The sequence below is a fragment of the Rhinolophus hipposideros genome (genome assembly GCF_964194185.1).
Source record: "Rhinolophus hipposideros genome assembly, chromosome: X".
Classification (NCBI taxonomy): Eukaryota; Metazoa; Chordata; class Mammalia; order Chiroptera; family Rhinolophidae; genus Rhinolophus; species Rhinolophus hipposideros.
In genome coordinates, this window is record NC_138046.1 from 55,616,054 (window position 1) to 55,636,898 (window position 20,845).

At 39.5% G+C, this 20,845-nt stretch overlaps 1 protein-coding gene across 3 annotated transcripts in view; it reads left to right on the forward strand.

Annotated features, from left to right (window-relative positions):
• Nucleotides 1–20,845, forward strand: part of LOC308494496 (nuclear RNA export factor 2-like) — a 96,805-nt gene that overhangs the window by 48,490 nt on the left and 27,470 nt on the right. For 2 of the 3 annotated variants that reach the window (XM_081042268.1, XM_081042271.1), the window contains exons 1-2: nt 3,242–3,345; nt 5,039–5,136. In XM_081042268.1, coding sequence (XP_080898394.1) covers nt 3,275–3,345; nt 5,039–5,136 — 169 coding nt within the window. In that variant the 5' untranslated portion in view covers nt 3,242–3,274. Of the gene's footprint in view, nt 1–3,241; nt 3,346–5,038; nt 5,137–20,845 lie in introns of those variants that run through there. The other variant, XM_081042269.1, reaches the window with a different exon arrangement.

Genomic DNA, 20,845 nt, shown 5'->3' on the forward strand with positions numbered 1-20,845 from the left:
TTCCCAATCCCTTCACCTTTCCCCTTATCCCCAACCCCCCCCACACCCATCTAACAACTCTCGGTTTTTTCTTTGTGTCCCCAAAACTGTTTCTGATTAGTTCATTCACATAGTCTTTTCTTTAGATTCCACATATAAGTGAGATCATATGGTACTTGTCTTTCTCTTTCTGACTTATTTCGCTTAACAAAATGTTCTCTAGATCCATCCATGTGGCTGCAAATGATAAGATTTCTTTCTTCTTTATGGCTGCGTAATACTCCATTGTATAAATGTACCACAGCTTCTTAATCCAGTCATCTACCGATGGGCATTTCGGTTGTTTCCATATCTTGGCTATTGTGTAAAGTGCTGCAATAAACATAGGAGTGAAAAAATTCAACTTTTTAAACTGAAATTACTTTTACACCAACCTAATACAAGGAATCTTAGAGGCACTTCTTTAAGATGAAAAAAAAATCAGAAACATAAATAATATAATGGCAGTAACTACATACCTATCAGCAATTACTTTCAATGTAAATGGATTAAATGCTCCAATGAAAAGATAGGGGGACTGACTGGATAAGAAAGCAAGACCCTTACTTATATTGCCTACAAGAGACTCACTTCAGATCAAAAGACACAGAGAGACTAAAAGTAAAGGGATGGAAAAAGATATTTCATGAAAACGGAAACAAACAAACACTGTAATAGCAATAGTTATAGCAGACAAAATAGGCCTTAAAACAAAGACTATAACAAGAGACAAAAAAGGACCTAGTTATTCCACTTCTGGGTATGCATTTGAACAAACCCCAAATGCTACTTCAAGGGGACATGCTCATCCATATGTTCATTGCAGCGTTATTTACATAAGCAAATATATAAAGGAATCCTGGTGTCCCTGAATGGAGGACTGTATAAAGAAGTAGTGGTACATATGTATTAGGTTGGTGCAAAAGTAATTGTGGTTTTTGTGATTGTTTTTAACCCTTTAAACTACAATTACTTTTGCAGCAACCTAATACAATGATATATTACTCAGCCATAAAAATTAGCTAAATCTTGCCATCTTCAACAACATGGATGGACCTAGAAGGTATTGTGCTAAGTTTAGTAAGTCAGACAATGAAAGACAAACGTCATATAATTTCACTTACAGGTGGACTCTAAGGAACAAAATAAACACACAAAACAAAACAAAATAAAAAATAAAATTAAAAAAGAATGAAACAGAAACAAACTCATAGATACAGAGAACATTTTGATGGTTTCCATATTGAGGGGGGTTGGGGGCAGGGTTAAAAAGGTGAAGGGATTAAGAAATATAAATCAGTAGTTACAAAACAGTCATGGGCATGTAAAGTATAGGTAATATAATCAATAATATGGTAATAACTATGTGTAGTGCCAGGTGAGTACTAGTCAGGGGGATCACTTCCTAAATTATATAAATGTCTAACCACTATGCTGTACACCTGAAACTAATATAAAATAATATTGAATGTCAACTCTAAATGAAAAATTTAAAAAGGGGGAAAAGATAAAGAAGAATAAGAGGTTCAAAGTCCCAGATATAAATAAAACAAATAAGTCTTGGTGATGTAGTATACAGCATAGGCAATGTAGTCAATAATATTGTGACAGCATGGTACAGCGTCAGATGGTTGCTGGGCTTATCATGGTGATCACTTCTTTAGCATAGGGAATATAATCAATGAGGTAATAACTCTGTATAGTACCAGTTGGGTATTATTGAATAACTACGATGCAGACCTGAAACTAATATAATATTGTATGTTAGCCATATTTTAATAAAAATATTTTTAAAAAGAAGTAGAAGAGGTGGGGGCAGGTGAAACCCAAGCTTTCGTGCTGTAAAAGGGTACCTGTAGGTACCACCATCACTGGAAAACCCAGGAATGTGGGCAATCTTGTATCCCCAGGTCTTGTGAAAAGAATGGTTTCCTGAAATATGCAGATCAGGCATACCCTACTGTTGTTAAACCCTAATGTGGCAAAACTGACACAGCTTGTAAGCATTATGGGCTCCTCATGGATGCTGCCATCATGTGGGAACTACAGTTATGTGGCAAGCCCAGAACTACTGTTCATGTCAGCACCATGAGTTCTTAAATCCTGAGCTCATGTGGTGTCTCTGTTGCCACTATGGTCACATAGGAGACCCAGTTCTTGAAATCACTAGGGCATGTTGATTATCAAACCCTGCACATCACATGGGTCCTTCCTATAATGTGACCCATACCTGCTAGCAGCATGTGGAAGCCTCAGCCCTCAAAAATTACATAAATGAATGACTCTGTAGGGTCATATGGATGGTATGGTCAAGTATCTTCCTATGGTCACATGTCAGCCTCAGCCATCTCTATCACGTGAAATTGTGGGCTACTAGTTTGCAGATCCATGGGTCATCAGCCGTGTGGTTCCTACTATCACGTGGCTCCTACTATCACTACACAGAGAAAGCCCTTGTGGTCATGTGATCAGGGTTGCTACACAATCGTTGTTGGCCACAGATATCCTATGGTTACATACCACACTATGATCACGCGAGACTCGAGCTCTCTCAGCCCCGTGAGGATTGAAAACTGTGGAACCCTGGGTACTTCTGCCCTGTATTCCCTGACTAAGACCCCGGAAGTAAGGTAAGGCTCCTCTCCACAGCTGTGGGTTAGATGGATCCTGCAGTCTTGTGATCCCCCGTGGTCATATATGAGGGTGTGTTTAGGTGTGTTGAAAAACTCTCCTGAATTGTAGCTCAGATTAGCTTTCTGAGGAAACAGACCCGTAGGTTTCGAAAACTTCTAGAACCGTCCTCTGTGCCCTGGCTCTGGGGGAATTTCGATGAGACTCTGGTACGGATCCCAACCTTTCTACCCATTTATATCCTGCCAGGGTGAGTGGTACTCTGGTAGGAGGTGCGTAAGCCAGGTAAGAGAGGCTCAAGTCCATACTAGAAGCTTTCTCAGAATTAGAGGCTGAAGAGGGAGCGGCCAGAGAGCAGGAGAGCACCCAGCGGGAGAGGGTGGCAGGCTTCCGCGAGACGGGACACAGCGAGAGAGCACGCACAGGGATTGGGGGCAGCCAGAGAAGGCGCTGTTGGAGAGAACTTCAGATCTCCAAGGGAGAGGGGGCAGCCAGAGAGGGCGCTGTTGCAGAGAACTTCAGATCTCCAAGGGAGAGGGTGCGGCGGGAGAACTTGCAGCTGGAGAGTGCGCGCAGCAGGAGAACACACGGTAGGAGAAGGCTTCAGGTCTCAGCGGGAGAGGGCATGGCTGGACAGAGCTCGTGGGGACAGGACTCCGCTGGACAGGGCACTGCGGGAGAGAGTAACAGGAGAGGGTACGGTGGGAGATGGCATGGCGGGAGAGGGCAGTAGGCCTTAGCAGGAGAGGGCTCTGTGGGAGAAGTCGCGAAGGGAGAGGGCAAGCCTGGAGAAAGCGTTAGGTCTCCGCGGGAGGAGGTAAGAGGGTAGAACGCGCATAGGGAAAGGACTCAGCGGGAGAGCACGTGGTGGGAGAGCGTGCACAGGGAGAGTACTGGGCGGGAGAGCACGTGTCGCAAGAGGGAGCAGCGGAAGAGCACGTGGAGGGTGAGCACGCCTCGGGAGAGGGCGGCAAGTCTCAGCCGGAGAGGGCGAAGTGGCCGAGGGTGCTGCAGGAGACGGCAAGGAGAGAGAGGGAGTAGGTAGGTCTCGACTAGAGAGTGCAAGGTGGGTCAGGCTACTGCCAGAGAGGACGGAGGGTTTGTCGGAGAATAAGGGACGGGAGAAGGCGCGGCGAGAGTAGGTTCTGCAGCACAGGGCACTACGGAAGGTCGGCAGGTTTTTGAGGGAGAGGGTGGGGCAGGAGGGCACGGCCGGAGAGGGCACGATGAAATAGGGCATGGCAGGAGAGGGCAGCAGGTCTTGGTGGGGGAGGGGAGCAGGTCTCAGTGGGAGAGAGCACAGTGTCGGAGGACGCGGCGGGAGACTGCGGGTCTGGAGAGGGCACAGCAGGGATTTATGGATTTATGCAGTGCCCAGGCTCTGAAAATGGGATGAGACCCCGTTTCCCCTTTCCCTTCCCTGCCCCCACATCAAAGCTCTGCTCTTGCTTATCACCCTAAAATATTCACGGTCTGTGCAGTGTGATGGCTTTCTCTGCTCTCTTCTGACTATGTTGTTATTAAGGACACCAGAGAGTTCCTAGATGCCAATATGTACAGACGACTTCAAATCTCATTTTAATTTTGTTTCTCTTTGCTTCTGTAGAGAGAGACGGGAAGGAGATAGAATTTTTTAAAAGAATTTGATTTTTGTTCAATGAAAGTGTGAAAGTAACTATCATGTGGAGATTCACTAGTTTTTGTTTTGTTTTGTTTTGTTTGATTTAAGTTTAAGTGCATGTGGGTCAGGATGCCCTAATATTTTTGTGCTTGGGGTCTTTAAATGGCTTAAACTAGTCCAACCAGACACTATTAGCTCTGATATTTCTTCCTTTTATTTTTTTAAATTTATTGGGGTGACAATTGTTAGTAAAGTTACACAGATTTCAGGTGTACAATTCTATAATACATCATCTATAAATCCCATTGTGTGTTCACCACCCAGAGTCAGTTCTCCTTCCATCACCATATATTTGATCCCCTTTACTCTCATCTCCCTCCACCCACCCCCCCTTACCCTCTGGTTTCCTTTTCGTTTTAGAAAATATTTTTCTCAGCTATTCACATTCTACATTATTTCATGTTAGTTTCAGGTATACAGCATAGTGGTTCTAACCGTTGCTTCTTAGATTCTTTGCAAACTCCCTCCTTTCCATCATGTGGAAAAAATAGTTAATTTTCTTATGAAAAACATACTAAGTAAAATTATAGCAGATACTTGCACTTCATAAAGATCATGTCGCTGGTACTGAATGAGTAAAGTTCAGCAAATAAAGAATTGAGCTTACATTTATGAGTAATTTAAATATTGTTTGATAAGATTTAAAGAATATTATCACTTGTGTGATTTATATTACATTATATTGACTGTATTTTTCTTTCATTTCAGCACTTCCAAGGTCGTTCTACAAGACACTATGTCCAACAGACAGCAAAAACAAAAATGTGATCTTCCATTAAAGAAAAAGGGGACATACAGAAAAGAAGGTAAAAGGAATTCCCTACTGTAGTACTTTTAAAAGATAATATGCTGATATGCAAGTTGAATCTCAAACAGAGGGGTGGTGTCTTAGTTCATCCAGGCTGCTATAACAGAACACCATGGGCTGGGGGGGGCCTACATATAAGAGAGATTTATTTTTCACAATATTGGAGGCTGGAAAGTCCAAAATCAAGGCACTAGCAGTTTTACTGTCGGGTGAGAGCCCACTTCCTAGCTCATACATGACTGTCTTCCTGCTGTGTCCTCACAGGGCAAAAAGGGCAGCAGAGCTCTTTGGGGTCTCTTTTATAATGGCATTAATTCCATTTATGAGAACACCTCCCTCACGACCTAATTCCCCCCAGAGGCCACACCTCCAAGTATTATCACCTTGGTGATTAGGTTGAAACATAAACATTCAGTCTATAGCAGGTAGTTTCTTCAATTTACAAGGGAATGGAACATTTTCCCACAGACCATTTGAGATACTAGTGTTCTTCAGAAAACACTTTAGGAGACCCTGCTCAAACTAATTCGAGCACACGAATACCTCACACCTATGTTTACTAAGAACAATGTCACACATGTTTCCTAATATTTATAATCTGTGCTTCTCATTAAGAAACTACTTATTGCTCTTCAACTCATTTTATCTTATTTCATCAGTCATTCTCTCTCTCGTTTAATCTTTCCACATGTTCATTCTTCACATTTCCCCAATTTATAACTATGTTTCTGATATCATGATGACAAGAAATAAGTGCATAAGTGCAAGTCACTAGGAAGTCTTATCTATAGCAACAGATACAGTGCCCCACTCTTAGAGCTAGATGCAATTTAGCTAGCTGTAAGGATGAGCAGATGCAGTATTTCTCATTTTACACCAATTGTCCATACTTTTTTAAAAAACAGTTTTTACCGTTATTTAATAATTATGGCTGCCATTTTCAGTTCATAGTATATGTCAAGCACTGATAACCTCAGCATATAAGTTATTGCATTCTCAGAAAAAAAATTCAGATATTATTTCAATTTAGAGATGAGATATGAGAAAAGAGAGGCTGCGATATGCCGTGGAGATGCACAATCCCCAACCTCAGTGGCTCATTCCTGACTCCTAGTTCTTGTCCAGGGCCGGTGTGCACATCGATCACAGGAGGGTGGATTTTTGGGGTCTGAATGATTCTTACGGGAATGACTTGGAGACAAACTGACAGACGAGCCACGGTCTAGAAAACGTCACTGTGCCTGAGGAGTAGAGACCCCTTGCAGGGGGGGGGGGGGCGTGTCAAACCAACAACCAAAGGTTCTGGCCCAGAAATAACACAGGTCTGCCGCCATCCCTTAGGCAGAAAGAGTCACAGGCACATCCCCACGCATAGAAAAGGGGTCAAGCAACACGTGCAGTTCTATGAGGTGCCTGGCACAAGGGAGAAATGGAAACACTTGGCAAACAGCACTACTAACTATCAACTGATGCATTTGAAGCTCAGAGAGATTTAAGTATTCCCTAAAATCACACAGGGAGTAAGTTACAGACCACATTCCAGGTACATGTATAATTCCAAGGTCCATGCTGTTTCTTTTTGTTTGTTTGTTTGTTTCTTATTAGTTTCAGGTGTACAAAACAATGTAATAGTTAGACATTTATCATTTGTATCCCTCACCCTCACACAGTGATAACCCTCCATCTCCACATCCACTACCCCTCTGATAACACACACTGCCATTACATTTCCACTGTCTCTATTCCTAATACTGTACTCCACTTCTTCTAACTATATATATATGTATACATTTATATGTGTATATATGTATATGTATATATGTATATACGTATATATATGTATATACACATATATGTATATATGTGTATATATATATGTATATAAAATTGTAGTTGACGTTTATTATTGTTCAGCTTCAGCTTCAGGTGTACAGTGCAGTGATCAGGCATCTACATCATCCCTGAGGTGGTCTCCCTAATGAGAGAAGTGTACATCGGGTACCCTAGAAAATCTTTCCAACATTATTGATTACATTCCCCAAAATGACTTTCGTATCCCCGTGGCAATCTGGTGGTTACCGATTATGCTCTCTAATCCCCTCACCTTATTCCTTATCCCCACCCCCACTCCCATCTAGCAACACTCAAGTTTTCCTCTTTGTCTCTGAGACTGTTTCTGATTAGTTCATTCATTTATGCTTTTCTTTAGATTCCACATATAAGCGAGATCATATGGTATTTGTCTTTCTCTGTCTGACTTATCTTACTTAAAATAATGTTCTCCAGGTCCATCCATATTATTGCAAATGGTCTAAGATTTCATTCTTCTTTATAGCTGCATAATACTCCATTGTATAAATGTACCACAGTTTCTTAATCAAGTCGTCTACCAATGGGCATTTCGGTTGTTTCTATGTGTTTCCTATTGTGTATAGTGCTGCAATAAACATAGGGGTGCATTTTTTTTTTGAATTAGACTTTTGGATTTCTCTGGATACCTAGCAGTGGAATTGCTAGATCATAAGTAGTTCTATTTTCTGATTTTTGAGATACCTCCATACTGATTTTTGAGATACCTCTATACTGTTTTCCTTAGTGGCTGCAGCAGTCTGCAATCCCACCAACAGTGCACAGGGGTTCCCTTTTCTCCACATCCTCGCCAGCACTTGTTGTTTGTTGATTTATTCATGATAGCCATTTTGACAGGGGTGAGGTGGTATCTCATTGTAGTTTTTATTTGCATTTCTCTAATGATTAGTGAGGTTGAGCACTTTTTCATATGTCTGTTTGCCATCCGTTTGTCCTCTTTAGAAAAATGTCTCTTCATGTCCTCTCCTCATTTTTTAATTGGGTTGTTTGTTTTTTTGGAGTTGAGTTGAGTGAGTTTTTTTAATAAATTTGTGATATTAACCCCTTATGGGATATATCATTGGCAAATACCTTCTCCCATTCAGTAGGATGCCTTTTGTTTTATTGATGGTTTCCTTTGCTGTCAAAAATCTTTTACATTGATGTAATCCCACATGTTTATTTTTTCTCTTACGTCCCTTGCCCGAGGGGATATATCAGTAAAAATCTTAATCCGTGTGATGTCTGTAAACACTCTTCCTATATTTCCTTTTAGAAGTTTTGTGGTTTCAGATCATACATTGAAGTTTTTAATCCATTTTCAATTTATTCTTGTATATGGTGTAAGGGGGTGGTGCAGCTACATTTTTTTGCATGTGGCTGTCTAGGATTCCCAGCACCATTTATTGAATAGAGTGTCTTTACCCACCATAAATTCTTGCTTCCATTGTCGTAGATTGAATGTCCATATAGCCTTGGATTTATTTCTGGGCTCTCTATTCAGTTCCATTGATCTATGTATCTGGTTTTATGCCAGTACCATACTGTTTTGTGGGTTTTTTTGAGCTTTGAATATTTATTGTCTTTGCTTGTAATTTATTTAATTCTAAGTCTATATAATTTAATTTTTAAAAACTTTTATTAGTTTCGGATGCACAAAACAATGTAATAGTTAAACATTTATCATTTATATCCCTCCCACAGTGACAATCCTCCTCCCCCCATCCACTACCCCTCTGACGTCACACACAGCCATTAGATTTCCACTGTCTCCATTCCTAATGCTGTACTCCGCTTCTTGGTACTATATATATATATATATATATATATATGAAATATATATATACAATTGTAGTTGACAGTCATTATTGTTCAGCTGCAGCTTCAGGTGCACAGTGCAGTGATCAGGCATCTACATCATCCCTGAGATGGTCTCCCTAATGAGACATTGTGTCTCTTGTCTATGTATCCGGTTTTATGCCAGTACCTTGCTGTTTTGATTACTGTAGCTTTGTAGTATAATTTGATGTCAGGTACCATTATACCTCACACTTGTACTTATTTCTCAAGATTGCTGAGGCTATCCAGGGTTTTTTTTATGGTTCTATATAAATTTTAGGATTATATGTTCTATTTTTGTGAAAAATGTCCTTGGTAGCTTGATAGGAATTGTGTTGAAGCTGTATATTGCCTTAGGCAACATGGACATTTTAATGATATTAGTTCTTCCTATCATTGAGCATGGTATGTGTCTATGCATCTATTTGCATCTACTTTAATTTCTCTCTTCAGTGTCTTTTAATTTTCTGAGTACAGATCTTTTACTTCTTTGGTTAAATTTATTCCCAGGTATTTTATAGTCTTGGAATCAATTGTAAATGGGATTGTTTTCTCAATTTCTCCTTTTAATATTTTATTATTCTGTATACAAAGGCAACTGATTTCTGAATATTAATTTTGTATCTTGATACTTTACTAAGTTCATTATCAGTTCTAATAGTTTTTTGGTGTCGTCTGTAGGGTTCTCTCCATATACTATCATGTCATCAGCACATAAGGACAATTTTACTTCCTCCTTACCAATTTGGATGCCTTTTATTTCTTTTTCTTGTCTGATTGCTGTGGCTAGAACTTCCAGCACTGTGTTGAATAGAAGGGGAGAAAGTGGGCAACCTTGCCTTGTTCCTGACTTTAAGGGGAATGGTTTTAGCTTTTCCCCATTGAGTATGATGTTAACTGTGGGTTTATCATATGTGGCCTTTATTATGTTGAGATATGGTCCCTGTATTCCCACTTTCTTAAGAGTTTATATCATAAACGGCTGCTGGATTTTGTCAAAAGCTTTTTCTGCGTCTATTGATATAATCACATGATTTGTATGTTTCATTTTGTTAATGTGGTGTGTGACATTAATTGATTTGCGGATGTTGAACCACACTTGCATACCAGGAATAAATCCCACTTGATCATGGTGTATGATCTTTTTAATGTACTGCTGGATTCTGTTCCGTAATACTTTGTTGAGGATTTTTGCATCTATGTTCACTTGGGTCATCGGCCTGTAGCTGTCTTTTTTTGTAATGTCTGTCTGATTTTGGGGATCAGGGCGATAGTAGCCAGTAAAAAGTGTTTGGCAGGCTTCCCTCCTTGTGGATTTTTTGGAATAGCTGAAGGAGAATAGGTGATAATTTTTTTTTGAATGTTTTGTAAAATTCACCTGTAAAGCCATCTGGTCCAGGGCTTTTGTTTGTTGGGAGCTTGTTGATTACTGATTCAATGACCCTGGTGGTGATCAGTCTATTCAGGTTTTCCGTTTCTTCTTGAGGTAGTCTTGGAAGGGTGTATGCTTCTAGAAAATTGTCCTTTTCTTCCAGATTGTCTAATTTGTTGGCATATAGTTCCTCACAGTAATTTCTTAAAATTTTTTGTATGTCTGTGGTGTCTGTTGTGACTTGTCCTCTTTTGTTTCTGATTTTATTAATTTGGGTCCTCTCTCTCTTTTTTTTTGATGAGTCAACTAAAGGTTTGTCGATTTTGTTTGTCTTCTCTAAAACCAACTCTTGGATTCACCGATCTTTTGTATTGTTCTTCTGGTCTCTATTTCATTCACTTCCGCTCAGATCTTTATTATCTCCTTCCTTGTACTCCCTTTGGCTTATTTTGGTGTTCTTTTTCCAGTTCCCTTAAGTTTGAAGATAAACTGTTGATCAGTGATTTTTCTTGTTACTTTAGGTAGGCCTGCATTGCTATGAATTTCCCTCTTAGGAGTGCTTTCACCACATCCCATAGATTTTGGGTCGTCGTGTTTTCATTTTTGTTTCTCTTGAGACATCTTTGGATTTCTTCCACGATCTAATGGTTGACCCATTTATTATTTAGTGACATGTTATTCAGCCTCCATGAATTTGTGTGTCTTCCACTTTTTTTCCTGTAGTTGATTTCTAATTTCATAGCACTGTGGCCAGAGAAGACAATGACAAGATTTCAATTTTCTTAAATTTATCAAGAGTTGTTTTGTGGCCTATCATGTGGTCTCTCTTGGAAAATGTTCCACATGCACTTGAGAGGAACCTGTGTTCTGCAGCTTTGGGGTGAAATGCTCTGAAAATATTGATTAAATCCAACTGGTCCAATGTGTCCTTTGAGGACGTTGTTTCCATATTGATTTTCTGTCTGGAAGACCTGTCCCTTATTGTTGGAGGTGTATTGAAGTCCCCTGCTATGATACTGTTACTGTTGATCTCTGTCTTTATGTGAGTCAAAATCTATTTCATATTTTAGGTGTTCCTATGTTGGGTGCATAGAGGTTTACTAGGTTTATGTACTCTTTTTATTTATTTATTTATTTATTTATTTATTTATTTATTTATTTATTAGTTTCAGGTGTACAAGACAAGGTAATACTTAGACGTTCATCATTTATATCCCTCACACTGTGAAACCCCCATCCCCCATCCATTATCCCTCCGACCTCACACCCAGCCATCACATTATATATATAAAATTATAGTTGGCATTCATTAATGTTTAGCTTCTGGTGTACAATGCCATGATCAGGCATCCACATTACCTCTGAGGTGGTCTCCCAAATAAAACGCATGTCCATCGGATACCCAACAAAATCTTTACGACATTATTGAATAAGTTCCCCAAATTAATTTTCAGGAAAACCTGAGGCCATCTTGTGGTTACCAGCTGCTTCCTAATCCCTTCACCTTTCCCCTTATCCCCAACACCCCCCCCGCCCCCGCCCATCTAACAACTCTCGGTTTTTTCTTTGTGCCCTCAAAACTGTCTCTGATTAGTTCATTCACATATTCTTTTCTTTAGATTCCGCATATAAGTGAGATCATATGGTACTTGTCTTTCTCTTTCTGACTTATTTCACTTAACATAATGTTCTCTAGATCCATCCATGTTGTTGCAAATGGTAAGATTTCTTTCTTCTTTATGGCTGCGTAATACTCCATTGTATAAATGTACCACAGCTTCTTAATCCAGTCATCTACCGATGGGCATTTCGGTTGTTTCCATATCTTGGCTATTGTGTAAAGTGCTGCAATAAACATAGGAGTGCATACTGATTTTTGAATTGGAGTTTTGGATTTCTCCGGGTAGATGCCTAGGAGTGGAATTACTGGATCATAGGGTAGTTCCATTTTCAGATTCCTGAGATACCTCCATACTGTTTTCCATAGTGGCTGCACTAATCTGCAATCCCACCAACAGTGCATTAGCGTTCCCTTTTCTCCACATCCACGCCAGCATTTGTTGTTTGTTGCTTTATTGATGATGCCATTTTGACTGGAGTGAGGTGGTATCTCATTGTGGTTTTTATTTGCATTTCTCTGATGTTTAGTGAGGTTGAGCATTTCTTCATATGTCTTCTTGCCTTCTGTATGTCCTTTTTAGAAAAATGTCTCCTCAAGTCCTCTGCCCATTTTTTAATTGGGTTGTTTGTTTTTTTGGAGTTGAGTTGAAATTTTTTATAGATTTGTGATATTAATTCCTTATCAGATATATCATTGGCAAATATCTTTTCCCATTCAGTAGGATCCCTTTTTGTTTTATTGATGGTTTCCTTTGCTGTCATAAAACTTTTTAGTTTGATGTAATCCCACATGTTTATTTTTTCTCTTACTTGTCTCGCGCGAGGGGATATATCAGTGAAAATCTTACTCCGGGTAATGTCCATGAAGTTTCTTCCTATATTTTCTTCTAGATATTTTATTGTTTCAGATCTTACAGTTAAGTGTTTAAGCCATTTTGAATTTATTTTTGTATATTGTGTAAGGAGGTGGTCCAGCTTCATTTTCTTGCATGTGTCTGTCCAGGTTTCCCAAAAGCACTTATTGAACAGACTGTCTTTACCCCATCATACCTTCTTGCTTCCATTGTCATAGATTAGATGCGCATATAGGCATGGATTTACTTCTCGACTCTCTATTCTGTTCCATTGATTTATGTGTCTATTTTTATGCCAGTACCATGCTGTTTTGATTACTGTAGCCTTGTAGTATAGTTTGAAATCAGGTATTGTTATGCCTCCCACTTTGTTCTTATTTCTCAAGATTGCTGAGGCTATCCAGGGTCTTTCATGGTCCCATATAAATTTCAGGATTATATGTTCTATTTCTGTGAAAAACGTCGTTGGTAGTTTGATAGGAATTGCGTTGAATATGTATATTGCCTTAGGCAGTATGGACATTTTAACTATATTAATTCTTCCTATCCATGAACATGGAATGTGTTTCCATCTATTTATGTCTTCTTTCATTTCTTTCTTCAGTGTCGTATAATTTTCTGAGTACAGATCTTTTACATTTTTGGTTAGATTTATTCCCAGATATTTTATAGTCTTTGGAGCAATTGTAAATGGAATTGTTTTTTTAATTTCTCCTTCTGATATTTTATCATTGGTGTATACAAATGCAACTGATTTCCAAATATTAATTTTATATCCTGCTTCTTTACTAAATTCATCCATCAGTTCTAATAGTTTCTTTGTGGAGTCTTTAGGGTTCTCTATATATAGTATCATATCATCTGCACATAGTGATAATTTTACTTCCTCCTTACCAATTTAGATGCCTTTTATTTCTTTCTCTTGTCTGATTGCTGTGGCTAGAACTTCCAGCACTATGTTGAATAGAAGTGGAGAAAGTGGGCAACCTTGTCTTGTTCCTGATCTTAGGGGGAATGGTTTTAGCTTTTCCCCATTGAGTGTGATGTTAGATGTGGGTTTGTCATATATGGCCTTTATTATGTTAAGATACGATCCCTCTATTCCCACTTTCTTAAGGGTTTTTATCATAAAAGGTTGCTGTATTTTATCAAATGCTTTTTCTGCATCTATTGATAGGATCATGTGATTTTTATTTTTCATTTTGTTATTGTGGTGTATCACATTAATTGATTTGCGGATGTTGAACCACCCCTGCTACCAGGGATGAATCCCACTTGATCATGGTGTATGATCTTTTTAATGTATTGCTGAATTCTGTTCGCTAATATTTTGTTGAGAATTTTTGCATCTATGTTCATTAGAGATATCGGCCTGTAGTTTTCTTTTTTTGTGGTGTCTTTGTCTGTTTTTGGAAGCAGGGTGATAGTGGCTTCATAAAAAGTGTTTGGGAGTCTTCCTTCCTTCTGGATTTTTTGGAAGAGCTCGAGGAGAATAGGTGATAGTTCTTTTTTGAACGTTTTGAAAAATTCACCTGTAAAGCCATCTGGTCAGGGCTTTTGTTTGTTGGGAGATTATTGATTACTGATTCAATTTCCCTGGTGGTAATCAGACTGTTCAGGCTTTCTGTTTCTTCTTGAGTTAGCCTTGGAAGGTTGTGTGCCTCTAGAAAATTGTCCATTTTTTCCAGATTGTCAAATTTGTTGGCATATAGTTGCTCATAGTAATTTCTTAAAATTTTTTGTATTTCTGTGGTGTCTGTTGTCACTTCTCCTCTTTCATTTCTGATTTTATTAATTTGGGTCCTCTCTCTCCTTTTTTTAATGAGTCTGGCTAAAGGTTTGTCAATTTTGTTTATCTTCTCTAAGAACCAACTCTTGGATTCATTGATCTTTTGTATTGTTTTTCTGGTTTCTATTTCATTTATTTCTGCTCTGATCCTTATTATCTCCTTCCTTGTGCTCCCTTTGGGCTTATTTTGCTGTTCTTTTTCCAGATCTCTTAAGTGTGAAGATAAACTGTTGATTAGTGATGTTTCTTGTTTCTTTAGGTAGGCCTGCAGTGGTATGAACTTCCCTCTTAGGACTGCTTTCACAGCATCCCATAGATTTTGGGTCATCGTGTTCTCATTCTCATTTGTCTCGAGATATTGTTTGATTTCTTCTTTGATCTGCTCCTTGACCCATTCATTATTTAGTAACACGTTATTCAGCTTCCATGAATTGGTGTGTCTTCCTGGCTTTTTTTCCCCTGTAGTTCATTTCTAATTTCATAGCACTGTGGTCAGAGAAGACAATTGGTATGATTTCAATATTCCTAAGTTTACCAACACTTGTTTTGTGGCCTAACTTGTGGTCTATCTTGGAAAATGTTCCATGTGAGCTTGAGAAGAATGTGTATTCTGCAGCTTTGGGATGAATTGCTCTGAAAATATCAATTAAATCCAACTGCTCCAAAGTATCATTTACGGCTGTTGTTTCCATATTGATTTTCTGTCTGGAGGACCTGTCCCTTGTTGTCAAAGGTGTGTTGAAGTCCCCTACTATGATAGTGTTGCTGTTGAGCTCTGTCTTTATGTCCATCAGTACCTGTTTTATATATTTAGGTGTGCCTATGTTAGGTGCATAGATGTTTACTAGGGTTATGTCCTCTTGTCGGATTGATCCCTTTATTGTTATATAGTGCCCATCTTTGTCTTTTAATACGTTCTTCATTTTAAAGTCTATTTTGTCAGATATAAGTATTGCAACCCCAGCTTTTTTCTCGCTTCCATTTGCATGAAATATCTTACTCCAACCTTTCACTTTCAGCCTGTGTGTGTCTTTTGATCTGAGATGAGTCTCTTGTATACAGCATATACAAGGGTCTTGCTTCTTTATCCACTCAGTCACCCTATGTATCTTGATTGGAGCATTTAGTCCGTTTACATTGAAAGTGATTATTGATAGGTACATAGTTATGGCTGTTTTTAAATTTGTAGTAAATTGTTTTCATCTTTCTTCTATTTACAGAAGTCCTTATAGTATTTCTTTCAATGCTGGCTTGGTTGTAATAAATTCTTTCAGTTTGTTCTTTTCTGGGAAGCTCTTTATCTCCCCATCAACTTTAAATGATAGCCTTGCTGGATAAAGCAATCTAGGTTGTAGGCCTTGGTGTTCCATCACTTTGAGTATCTCCGGCCACTCCCTCCCGGCCTTCATTGTTTCTGTAGAAAAGTCATTTGATAGCCTTATGGGAGTTCCCTTGTACGTAACCTTCTGCCTTTCTCTTGCTGCTTTTAAGATTCTCTCTTTGTCTTTAAGCTTTGCCATTTTAACTATAATTTGTCTTGGTGTGGGCCTGTTTGGATTTATCCTGGTTGGAACTCTCTGCACTTCCTGGGCTTGTATGTTGGTTTCCTTCATCAGGTTAGGGAAGTTTTCGGACATTATTACCTCAAATATGTTCTCAATCCCTTGCTTCCTCTCTTCACCTTCTGGTATTCCTATGATGTGCATGTTGTTGCGCTTGATGTTATCCCAGAGGTCTCTTAACCCATCTTCATTGTTTTTTATTCTTTTTTCTTTCTGTTGTTCAGTTTGAGTGATCTCTGCTAACTTGTCTTCTAAGTCGCTGATTCAATCCTCTGCTTCATCTAACCTGCTGGTCATTCCTTCAAGTGAGTTCTTAATTTCGGTAATTGTGTTCTTTAGTTCTAGCTGGTTGTTCGTTAAGATTTCTACATCCTTTTTTAGTTCTAACTGGTTGTTCTTTATGATTTCTATATCCTTTTTTATGTCTTCTCTAAGCTCCTAAACATTCTTATCACCAGTGTTCTGAACTCTGTCTCTGACAGGTTGGTTACCTCTGCTTCATTTGGTTCCAGTTGTGGAGGTTTCTTCTGTTCTTTTATTTGTGACGTGTTTCTTTGTCTCCCCATTCTGACTGAGTCTCTGTGTTTGCTTTGATGTATTAGGAAGATCCCCTAGAGCTCTTAGTTCTTGCTGGGTTATCTTATGTAGTATGTGGCCTTTATATTTGACTTGGACTACATCATTCTTCTCTGCATGTGCTCCACAGGTGGCTCGTGTGTTTAGTATATTGTCCTGTTCAAGAAGAACTTTAATTGCTTTTTGCTTGTGAGTAGGTGGGTTTAACTCCTAGGCCGTCTAGTTGTGAAACTTGGCTCTGCCCACCGCAGGGTGTTCTGCTGGGTGAGGGTTGGCCACTTAAATGAGGTTTGGCCTCTATGGGTTCTGGTGCCTTCAGAGAATTCCCTCTGGGTGTGTGACTTGTAGGTCAAACCCGGTAGTACTCTGGTTTGGTCCAGGGTTGGCTTTTGGATATGTTGAATCTTGTGCCTCTTAAGCTGGGCCCTGTTAGGGCAGTTTCAGCACAAATCAAGTTAGCAAGTACAACAACAACAACAACAAAGAAAACAAATCAAGTACATTCACATGTAAAATACAACTGACAATCCCCACTCAACATAGGCAAAGATATCAAAGAAATAAAGGCAGAACAAAGCAAATCACAACAAGCAGAAAAAGAAAAAAAACCAAGGAAAGCAAAACAGAAAGCAGCACCAGTCTTGGCTTAGGCCCACCAAGTAATCTCCAGGTTGTCTTCCGTTGTGCCAAAGAGTTCCCTGCCTATTGCGCAGGCAGCGCTGGTCACCTGGTGCCCAGAGTGAATTTGGGAGTGTAGATTTAAATGCGAGGGGCTGAGGGGTTTGGATGACAGTTTTCAGAGAGACCGTGCAGTTTTTCTCCTTTCCTGCACAAATGCACGCTGAGAGTAGCTCCACCAGCCCTGTGCCCAGTACTCCTGAGTCTTAGGGCCCTATTTCTGTGGGTGTGTGGGAGGGGGCGTGCGGGATATCTCTAAGCTGCTGAGAGCCGGGAGCTGCGTCTGCCGCTTACTGTTGAACTCAGGGAGTGCTTCCACGGTTGCCCTTGCCCCGCCCCAGGCCAGCCAGAGTGGGTGGGGGCTGGGGATGGAGGGGTCTTCTCTCTCCCAGGCCAGCCACGTCACACTCCTCCCTCAGGCCTGAAAAGGTAGTGGCTGGGGGTGTGGAAGTCTCCTCTCTCCTCGTCCTGCGAAAATCCCCTCCTCCCAGCCTCTTCCGAAGGTCAGAGCTGGCTACCAATCTTCCCAGCACCTGAGCACAGACGCCCCTCTGTAATCTGACACTACTCCTCAGTTCAGGGGTCAGTTTAAGTCTGTTCCACAAGTCTCTGCTCCGTCCTGGGATTCGCGCAGTGGTCGTCGTCAGGCCTGGGCTCTGCCGTGGAGGGGGGGGCGCATTTCCATTTTGCGCCTTTCTCTCCTCCCCTGCTTGCCCAACTAGCGCACCCCAAAGCAAACCTTCCACGAGTCTGCGCTCCGTCTTGGGCGCCGCGGCGGCGCAGCCGCGGCCGCTGGCCTGGGCTCCGCTGTGGGGGAGGGAGCGCGCTTCCACTTCGCTGTCCTGCCTTTTCGCCTGCTCGCAATCAGCGCTCATCTTCAGGTAATTCCTCCACGTGTCTCTCCGCTGTTCTTCAAGTAATCCTTCCACGAGTCTCTTAGGAGTCTCTTAGCTGTTCTGCGTGATCAGCAAAGAGTTGTTTGATGGGTTATATGTCCCGTTTGTAATAAGATCTGGAGGAGAACTCAGAAAATGTGCCCCGCTGCTGCCATTCCTATCCTGGCTTTTTTTTTTTTATGCAATTGTTAATCTTATTGTTTTCGTAATTTCCCTTTCTGATGGTTTATTATTGGTATGTAAAAATGCAACCGATTTCCAAATATTACTTTTTTATCCTGCTAATTTACTGAATCACTTATCAGTTCTAATACTTTTTTGGTGGGATCTTTGGGATCCTCTATATGTAGTATGATGTCATCTGGAAATAATCACAGTTTTATTTCTTCCTGTTCCAGTTGGATGCTTTCATTTCTTTTTCTGATCTGATTGCTTTGGCTTGGACTTCCAGTACTATCTTGAATAAAAGTGATGAAAGTTGACATCCTTGTGTTGTTCCTGATCTTAGTGAGAATGCTTTTCCCTGTCGAGTATGAAGTGAGCTGTGGGTTATTCCTATGTGGCTTTTATTATATTGAGGCATGTTCCTTCTTTTCTTACTTTGCTGAGAGTTTTTATCATAAATGGATGCTGGATTTTGTCAAACACATTTTCTGCACCTATTGATATAATCATATGAATTTTATCATTCATTTTGTTTCTGTGGTATATCATGTTAATTAATTTATGGATATTGAATTAACCTTGAACCGCAGGTATAAATCCCACTAGATCATGGCGTATGATCTTTTGAATGTATTGCTGAATTCAGTTTCCTAATATTTTGTTGAGGATTTTTGCGTGGATGTTCATCAGGGATATCGGCCTACAATTTTCTTTTTTTGTAATGTCGTTTTGGAATCAGTGTAAAATGAGCTTGGGAGCTTTCCCTCCTTTGAATTTTTTAAATGCCTTGGGAAGGATAGTGCTAATTCTTCTTTGAGTGTTTGGTAAAGTTCACCTGTGAATCCATCCAGTTCAGGACTTTTGTTTGTTGGGAGTTTTTTGATTATTGATTCAATTTCATTGGTAGTAATCGATCAGTTCAGATTTTCTTTTTCTGTTTGATTCAGTCTTGGAAGATTGTGTGTTTCTAGGAATTTATTCATTTCTTTCAGTTTTCCCAATTTGTTTGTGTGTAATTGCTTGTAGTACATTTTTATAATCCTTTGTATTTGTGTGGTGTCAGTTGTCACTTTTCTTTCATTTCCGATTTTATTTATTTGGGTCCTCTCTTTTTTTCTTGATGAGTTTTTTTCAAGGTTTATCAATTTTTGTTATCTTTTCAAAGATAAAGTTCTTGGGTTCATTGATCTTTTGTATTGTTTCTCTCAGTCTCTATTTCATTTATTTCCACTGATCTTTTTTATTTCCTTCCTCCTACTCACCTTGGGCGTTATTCCCTGTTCTTTTTAAAATTCCTTACATTGTTTATTTGAAACTTTTCTTGTTTTCTGAAGTAGCCTTTTGTTGCTATGAATTTCCCTCTTAGGACTGCTGTGCCATACATTTTGGGTCGCTGTATTTTCATTTTAGTTAGTCTCAAGATAGCTTTTGATTTCTTCCCTGATTGTGTTGTTAACCCATTCATTCTTTAGTAGCATGTTATTGAGAATTGTTTTGTGGCCTATCTTGGACAATGTTCCACATGGACTTGAATGTATATTCTGCTGCTTTGGGGTAAAATGCTCTAAATATATCTATTAAATCCACCTAGTCTAGTGTGTCTTAAGGCTGCTGTTTCTTTGATTTTGTATGTGGAAGATTTGTCCATTGGTGTCAATGAGGTATTAAAGTCACCTACTCTGCCTGTATTACTGTTGATGTCTCCCTTTGTTGCAGTCAATATTTGTTTTATATATTTAGGTGTTCTTATGTTGGATGCTGAGATATTTACTAGGGTTATATCCTCTTGTCAGATTGGTTCATTTGTCATTATGGAATGTTCTTTGTTTCTTATTATAGCCTCTGTGTTAAAGTCTATTTTGTATGGTATAAGTATAGCTATCCCTGCATTTTTTTTTTCTGTTTGCGTGGGATATCTGACGAGATCGGGCACCTTCAGGGTGGTATGGCTGTAGACAATGCGTGGGATATCTTTTTCCTTTACTGTCAGTCTATGTGTGTCTTTCAATCTGTAGTGGGTCTCTTGTAGACAGCACATCTATAGGTCTTGTTTTCTAATTCATTCAGCTACCCTGTCTTTTGATTGGAGCTTTCAATCAATTGACATTTAAAGTGATTGATGATAAATACATAGTTAATGCCATTTTATTGTTGATATTTATGTTCTTTTCCCCCTTCTTAAAGAAATCCTTTAACTTGTAATACTGGCTTGTTGGTGATGAATGCCTTTAGCTTTTTCTTGTCTGGGAAGCTCTTTATCTCTCCTTCAATTTTAAATGATAGCCTTGCTGCATAGGGTAGTCTTGGTTGTAGTCCAGTAGTTTTCCCTACTTCGAATATTTCCTGCCACTCCATTCTAGCCTGCAAACTTTCTGTTGAGAAATCAGCTGACAGGCGTATGGAAGTTCCCTCATAAATAACTAGTTGCCTTTCTCTTGCTGCTTTTAGGATTCTGTTTGTCTTTAATCTTTTGCATTTTAATTATAATGTGTTTTGGGTGGGCCTCTT